The sequence below is a fragment of the Olea europaea genome, unplaced genomic scaffold, assembly GCF_002742605.1.
Source record: "Olea europaea var. sylvestris unplaced genomic scaffold, O_europaea_v1 scaffold2798, whole genome shotgun sequence".
In the NCBI taxonomy this organism is placed as follows: Eukaryota; Viridiplantae; Streptophyta; class Magnoliopsida; order Lamiales; family Oleaceae; genus Olea; species Olea europaea.
Window position 1 is genome coordinate 10,999 of NW_019246462.1, and position 8,574 is coordinate 19,572.

The window sequence follows — 8,574 nt, forward strand, 5'->3', positions numbered from 1 at the left end:
AAAAAAAAAAAAAAATAAAACCCCCCCCCCCCCCCGCCCCCTCAAAAAAATAAAAAATAAAAAAAATGGGGCCCTGACTTCATTTCTTTCACATTTCTTTCACATATCGATATCATAAGAAGCACTGAAATCGGAAAATCACCTCCAACCAACCCTCCACGCTAAAGTCATTGACTGATCCAATCAAATTCCCACTACAATGACAAATTTTTTGTTCTAATTCTATCCTGGACCAATTGTTATTTTCCAAGAAGTGACCAATATAATTGAAGAAAACGAAAAATGAAAAGCTGAAGAAAGATTTTAATTCATAACTTCCAAAAAGCAAACAACCAAACACGCCTTTAGTAATGTAATAACATTGACTTCCCATGTCCCACAGTTGAAACGTGTATATTGGTTAAGTCTTCCTAATCCCAACCGACAAAAATAACTTCTGAGAAATCTAAAGGGGCACTAAACGGTACAAAATTAATGTAAATAAAGAAAAGAAATAAATTCACGCAAAGCATGAAGAACGTCATTAATATTAATCACACGTAGCTTTCAATCTCATATTTTTCTGATATTTTATTACCTTCTTCCCATAATCTTCGCCAACATTTCGCCACCCCCCTTAAACCTTCAACTGTTAGCTGATGTTTAGATTTTCTCCACAAATTTCGGTCACCCATTAGTGCTTAGTCGACTTTCTCCAAGAAAAAATCTACAATATACTACTGTTCTCATTTTTTAGTCTTTCTTTTTCTTTACTTAGGATTGAGAAATCATTCATGGGTTGATTGTTTTTGTGGCCACCATCAAACTTTTTGTGCTCAAAACCCGCTCTAGTCATGTAGATAAAAGCTTTCTCAAGCGAGTCTGATCATAGAGCAATGTTTAGGTTTGGTAGCAGTTTCTTGATTTCTGTATATGGGTTCATTCTCAAAATTTTTTGGTTCATCTCCAAATATGTATACAGGTATGGTGACTGTGTTTGTTTCTTATGTTTTTCAGAATAAGGAACAAGATTTTAGCTTTCTCTTTTAGTACGTTAATATGATCCAATGCTTTGACAGATCAAAAGGGGAGAATGGTTCAAGAATTAAGGCCAATCGTTCTCAAAGTGATGGTGACCAAGTTGTGTCCAAGAATTCCAGGGATTTTGAGACAGAAAAAGGGAATTTAGAGGGCTCTGTTTCTTTGGAAAGTGCCATCGTTGCAAACGCTAGTAAGTGTCAATTCATTTCTGGCAAAAATGTCAGTGATTTCATGGAAGAAGCGAAAACTATAAAATTTGAAATGTTTGTGGGCTCAAATGAGGGTTTTGTTAGTACTAATCAACAGTGTCTTGATAGTGAAATTTTGCAAAAACATAATTTTTTAGATTCGCAATCACAAGAAAATTTTCAACAACTTGATGAGGAAATACAGGAGGAAGAGGGCTCAAATGAGAAGTTTGATTGTACTAATCAATGTCTTGCTAGTCAATTTTCACGAAAACGAGATTATTTGAAGGTGAATTCACAAGAAAATTTGCAACAACTTGATGAGGAAATACAGGAGGAAAAGGGAAAACTAGATTCTGCTGAATACGAGAATCTCAGGGATGAAGAGATAGTTTCTAAGGAAGTTGAATCTATGGAGGAGGACGATCAAGATTTTGCATATGAAATTGAATTGCTTCCAGAGAACCAATTCTCAGCTTCTGGGATAAAGCAAGACTTAGAAGATCCTGGAAATGAAAATGAATTGCTTCCAGGGAACGAATTCTTGGCTTCTGATATGAAGCAAGATTCAGATGCTGACGAAAATGAAGCTGAATTGCTTGAGGAGTTCTTGCAAAGAACTCGAAAGGTTGTTGAATCGGGTAACAATGTGATCCTCCACAGACATGATCCAAGAATAACCAAAGATATGGGAACAAGTGAAACTGCCGAAGAATGCGATATTGATGATCCGGGCTTTGCTATTAGGAGTTCAGTTGTTAGCTCCGAAAGTTCAGAAGATAGTGATAATGAGTACATTGAATTGGAGCCTTCAGTGGTGAACTCAAAGAATATTGACAAAGAAAGTCTTTACAAAATGGAGGAATCTCGTGAAGTCAAGAGCGAAGTGATGGCCTTCGTTGACAGATCACAAGAAGAGGCTTCAAACGGTAACTTGTGGGATTCAGATTCCGAGGATGAAGATGAATGCGATATCCTGTTGGAACACCAGCATTTAGTACAACAGATGAAAATGGAGCTAAGAAATTCCAGAATCAAAACGCTTCCAACTATATCAGAAGAAAGTGAAACTCCTAAGATGGTAGAAGATTTAAAGCCTCTAAAAATTGATCATAAGTTTGAGTACAAAGATATTATGGAGGATATTCAGAAGTTTTACAAGAGCTACAAAGAACGAATGCGCAAATTGGACATCTTGAATTACCAGACTTTACATGCTATCAGTAAGTTCAAAATTAAACCCCTCTTTTTGATTTCCCTTATTCCCTTTTACAGCTGTAAAATTTAGTTTAATTTCGTTCAAAAGCTAAGTTTGAGATTTTTTTGTGGTTAATATGCAACTGCTAATTAGTAATTAGTCTCACATTCTGTGTATCACTGGATTAATAAGGGTGGTTGAATAACTTTTGATATTTTCTAATGAACAATTCATCTAATCACCTTTTCTTAAAGGTCTTTAGAGTCAAGATCCCTTCTTTAAATTTAAAACTTACCCTATTTGTTCAGTGCCTCAAATTTTATAGTTTAGATCTAAAACTCTAAAAGACATTGTCTCTTTGTCTAATTGTATTGGCATTCATTTATTTATGTTTCCACTCAGTACTGGTTGATGAATGTCCTGATCAATGCCAAGTCAGCTTAAACACTCTACTCAAATAAAATAATTTGTTCTCCAAAGGAATCTGCGAAGAGAGATGAAATAAAGAAAAAAAGTGGATTTTTTTTTTCTTGGTATGGAATAATAGAAAACAATTGATGATATCTGATTTTTTGGTGAAAATTGTAGGTTTCCTCCAGCTGAAAGATTCGGAAGTATTTACTTCGGTCAAGAAAAAATCAGCTTTGACACTAAAACCAACTTGGCCAATGAAAGGAAAGAGAGTTTACGTTGATCCAACGCGTAAATCAATTGTAGAAATGCATCAGGACTTAGAATTGGTTTATGTTGGACAACTTTGTCTTTCGTGGGAAATTCTCTGCTGGGAGTATGTAAAAGCAAAAGAGTTACTCGAATATGATGCTCAGGGGTTTCACTCTTACAATCGAGTAGCTGAGGAATTTCAACAGTTTCAAGTACTCATGCAAAGATTTATGGAAGATGAACCATTTCAAGGTCCCAGAATTCAAAACTACGTGAAGAACCAGTGCTTGATTCGAAGTCTTCTTCACGTCCCAATCATCAAAGGTGAGAAAAGATATTTTTTAAATAATTAGACAAGAGTGAAACTATATTCTAACAAGAAGATAAGCTTCAAATTGCCTGCAGATGATTGTTTGAAGGATAAGAAGGAAAGAAGAGAGGAAACAGATGGGATTTCACTTAAATTGTTAACAGAGATCATTAGGGGATCAATGTTAAATTTCTGGGAATTTCTTTATGCTGATAAGAACACGAACACTGCTGTCTCAAAGGGTGTTCAAGGAGCTAAAATTGATTATCAAGAACCTGCAGATTCAGAGCTTATGATGGATATTATAACCAACCTTCAGAAGGTTTGTTTTCTGTTTTCTTGATCTGTTCAGTGACCTTTCCTTTAGTTAGCATTTACACAATATTTTTTTTAATCATAAATGTAGAAGGAGAGAAGACTAAAAGAAATAGCAAGAAGTTGTAATTGCATAGTGAAGAAGTTTCAAAAGCACCAAGAATGGCAGTTGAATAACGCGCTTTTCACTTCTCGGGTGGAGTTGAGATTAGTATCAAGAGTCCTGAGTTTGTCAAGATTAACGACGGATCAACTAGTATGGTGCCAGAAAAAACTCAACAACATTAATTTTGCGAGAAGAAAGGTCCATGTAGAGTCTTCGTTTTCACTTTTTCCTTGCTAAAATCTCCACTTCCTGCAAGTAAATGAAATTTTTCACTTGTAGATTCTAGTTTTTAGTGATAAAAGGAGCCAGTAGATTGGAATTTCATGTGCAAAACTAATAGCATTAGAATCTATGTAGTTATGTTATATCATTTGGGAAATAGTATACAGATAATGTATGCACAATGTATGATCTGTGCATTTCCTATCTGAATCTGCATTTTGGATCCGGACAATTTTCAATGTTGTGTCTGCAATTTTATAATTCATAGATATTCAAATAAGCATAATGACAAGTTTGGTACACAGTATTGGACAAAAATGGATAATACAACAAATAAAAAACGTAACTTTATTTTTCTTCTTTAACACTTTAACTTGTTATTTGCAGGATTTTTAATATTACGTGAGTAGTTATGGACGGGATTGACCAATACATATGTATAATATGTTAACTTATTTTCTTGTTTAATATCGAAAAATTCTTGCTGAACATGCCAAATCTGTAGAATAGTTAGAAAGAATTTGAATTGGTGATATTTTTGTTATTCATCTACCATACTATATTCATTCAACTTGTTTGCTAGTACTATTTTCTTCCTAAATCAAAATTCTTATTATTTATGAAGTTCATATGAACTCTAAACAATGCTCGACTTGAACAATTACAAGTTGACACAATTCGATCTATCACAGTTTTAAATAAAAATCGAACAAAACTGAGCCCTAATGAGTATTTTGAAATGGGAATCATTGGTTCCATCTCTAAGTATGGAAACAAATCATTTAGTACTAGTACAATTAGGTTCCTTACATTAAGTTCTCAAATTCACTAATCATTGCAAATGAAATGTCATTGTCACGAATTGTAGACAGATAGTAGATTGGAAGGCAAGGTTTCGAATCTATATTGAACTGAATGGACAAGGAATTGATGCTGGGAAAGAAGAAAAGAATGCAAACTTTGAATGGCATAGACAAATGCCTTTGGTAATTGCTGAAGTTTTTTATGCTGTTTACACATATTTAGACGAAAATTGACAATATGCGTTGATTAACGGGGGTTTGATGATAAGATTACAACGTAAAAAGTTGAGGACGTAAATGCAACAATGAGCAAAAGAAGTGATCTTTATTATTGTTAAAACTAGTCGTCGTCACGTGCGTTACACGAGTTTTGTATTTATTCAGTTTCTATTAGCGTATAAATTGTAGATTTTTTGAATTCTGGGGAAGAAATTGGAGATGTAAACATTAATGATTGAAGAGAAGAAGAAATGCTGAAATATATATATATATATATATACCCCCCCACACACACACACAAAGAAAAGCACAAAGAAAAGATAACACATTCACATCAATTTCTGCATGATATAACAAAAAATTTGTAACATGTTAATATCTTTTAAAAGCCTCACAATATACTCTATCATAATTACCAAATTAAAACATTGGAGGTTACATGAAAAATGGAAAATGCATTTTTCCATCGGAGTTCTAAATGATACAAAAATGATTTCGATATTTTAGTTTGCAGATAATACCTCAAGGATTGAAGTAAACTTTCTTGAGCAAAAACCTCTTGCATTTCTTATATGGCTGCTATTTGCTCAACATCTCTATGCTTCAAGATGTTTTGTATATTCAAGGAGAGCTTTCCAATAAAAAATCTCATACGTTCATATTATAAGAATTAAATGTAACAAATATATAAAGAATAATATAGTAAATCTAATGACAAATAGAATAAGCTAATAAGAATGACATTCAGATGGATATTTCTTGCAATAATAAAAAAAAAATCCAAAATGCTCAAATGTCATTCAACCATCCACATCATCACAATTGGAACAAATACTATTTTGTTATAGGTTTAAGGTACGCATAAACTTCATCCCTCTTATAAATTGGGAAAAAAATATGATCAACTAGAGATTTGCAGGGCCTCGATTCTAATCGTGCGCTAGATCATAAATAAATTCTACCTTCTCATTTTCCTTACATTAATGTTTTAGGGAATAATGGGGGCTAAACGTGTGCTAGATCATAAATAAATTCACCTTCTTCCTTCTTCTTCTGAAAAAAAGCCTTGTCATTCTACAAAATCGCCAACATGTTCAAATAATGAGGATTGAAGTAATGTAGATAATAAACTTGAGCTCCAGGATGCCACCCCAACCCACAAGAATTTTCCGACAAAGAATGTAAGATTACAACAAACAAATATTATTATTTTTTGTTCTTTTTATTTCTCAAAAGTTGTGGTGAGTAGAGCGGAATCATAATTAACAAGTTAGAAGCATTAAAAAGCTAACAAACAATATAATGATCGTAATAACAAACTATACCAATATGACAATGATAAGAAATTATGTTATGCAACTCAACAATATGGCTACATATAAGCATGGTTCCATAAAACTATGCATAAGATATAATAGAGTTGTGGCATGTTGAAAATCAATGCAAAACTTTCTAGTCGTATTTCATGAACCTAGACACATTTCCTGGGAAAGTACCTACCGATGAGTTAAATTTTCTAGTTGATGTAACAAATTAGCAACGAAACCAAAAAGAGTGTTGACCACGCACAATCTGTGATTATACCAACTTTAGAATTTTAAAAGAAATAAACTGATCCAAAACAGAAACTAAGCAGGTGGAAAAGATGCATTTTCTTAAGTCTGCTCGTAGAGAGCCTTCCAAACCTAGAAGTTTATTAGCTGCCTTGATGTTTAAGATGTTTGGAATTTTTTGTTCAATTCTGATGTTAATTATTTATTTCAAAACCAAAAACCACATATTGGGTAGCCACAGAGACCCAAGATAAATAAGATAATATCAGTTTTAAGTAAGCTCAAGGCTAAAGAATATATCCATTATCAAGACGATAAATCCTAGTATCATACAAAAACAAGAAAAAGAAAAAAATATAGATTAAGAAACAATAAATCAAAATTCACAAAACCCACATATCATTATTTTCCCTAGATGATGACTATATGCTCAAATTAATTAACCGATAAAAAAAATTGCATATGCGACGGAACAAGTGATCCGAATTCAATATTCATTGCGATAAACCCATATCTCGTTGTACTCTTTCTTGTCCACCTTTGGCGCCTTCAAAGGCTTTGCTTTCCCACATGTTCATATTCCTAAATGTAAAACACAAAATCAACTAACTTTTCCTAGAAAAACAAAAGCAACCCTAGCAAATCCAATAATTTTAAAAGGGCTTGGAAGACATGTTTGAAATCTAAATTATTAGGGTTTCTGTTCACCTCGATCTTCATCCTTTGTGCTGGTTAAGTGACTCAGAATATGTTAAACAGATGGTTATAATTGTTGGAGAGATGGGGGGGGAAGAAAAAAAATATATCGCAAAAATAAAAAAAAATTTCAAAGCAATGCTCCGCACTCAGAGTTTGGAGGTGGTTCTGTAAACTCTTGATGTTTCTCCAAACTTTTGTGTGGAGTAATGCACACAAATTGGTTTTCTTTTTCTTTTTTTTTTTATTCTTCGTTTTTTTATTTGGTTTTTTATTTTTTTAGATTATCATATTTGTTCATCAATGTTGAGGTATCTCCAAACTCTCCACTCCGCACAGCGCGCACACATTGTTTTTTTTTTTTTTTAGTTTTTTTCTATTTGATTTTTTACAATTTTAGATTACCATATTTTTTCACCAATGTTGAGGTATTTAACTATGTACTTATTTGACGAACCACTTTGAAGAGATAACATCAATGAGCTAAAAAAATAGCATAATCACAAACAAGAAATGTACGCTATTTACCTTTCAACAACAGAAATGAAAATTAAAAAACCAAACATAATTTAAAATTCAAAATCAGAACTCACCAACTTGAATGGCTATAGATGTGGGCTTTTTTTCAACCCAAGTGATCCATTAGAGTTACTTCATCTTTTGCCATAATTCTTGTCTTGCCTTGTAAAATAAAATAAAATCCTTAATCTTTTAGGAACCATTAAACGAAATAATAATACCCTCTAAACAAACCTAGAACCACACAGTAAAATCAAATCAACATACATTCAATTCATAGCAAATATCTATATTTACTTACCAAAAACCCTTATTTCAATAATTTAGTTTCAAACCTCTGTTAAAAAAAAACAAAAATAGGGAAAGTGGGGAAAAATGAAAAGAAAGAAATTGCTATCGCAAAAAGGAAAAAAAATAATAAATAAATTTGCAAATGGCTCCGAACAGTGTGGAATTGTGATTTTTTCCTCCATTGATTGTTTATACATTTCTCTTTTTTTTTTTTTTTAATTCTCTTTGGTTTTCTTAAATTCAAGCTATTTGATTTTTTATTTTTTTTAGTTACCATATTTGTACATAAATAACAAATAAGAAAATAGCTTAACAAGCAACTCTTACATTATCAGCTTAACAAAGACAGCTAAGAACGTGAATCAAAAAGAAAATTCTTCCAATACATAACCCCAAAAAGAATGACAACCTTCCACCACACCAACTATAACAATGATGTAGTAATGAAACTAAGTGAAAATTGTCAATCTA

The 8,574-nt window shown here is 32.6% G+C and overlaps 1 protein-coding gene across 1 annotated transcript; it reads left to right on the forward strand.

Annotated features, from left to right (window-relative positions):
- The first annotated feature begins 551 nt into the window (after nt 1-551).
- LOC111383973 lies at nt 552-4,261 on the forward strand. Its single transcript, XM_023008176.1, has 5 exons — nt 552-961; nt 1,059-2,431; nt 2,995-3,393; nt 3,475-3,701; nt 3,786-4,261. Exons 1-5 carry the CDS (start codon nt 876-878, stop codon nt 4,035-4,037), a joined length of 2,337 nt encoding a protein of 778 aa, XP_022863944.1. The 5' UTR covers nt 552-875; the 3' UTR covers nt 4,038-4,261.
- The last annotated feature ends 4,313 nt before the right edge of the window (nt 4,262-8,574 follow it).

Coding starts and splice junctions, on each gene's coding strand:
- LOC111383973 (XM_023008176.1), top strand. CDS start 876: ATGTTTAGGTTTGGTAGCAGTTTCTTGATTTCTGTATATGGGTTCATT. Junction 3,394..3,474: donor TCACGTCCCAATCATCAAAG/GTGAGAAAAGAT, acceptor AATTGCCTGCAG/ATGATTGTTTGAAGGATAAG. Junction 3,702..3,785: donor TTATAACCAACCTTCAGAAG/GTTTGTTTTCTG, acceptor TCATAAATGTAG/AAGGAGAGAAGACTAAAAGA.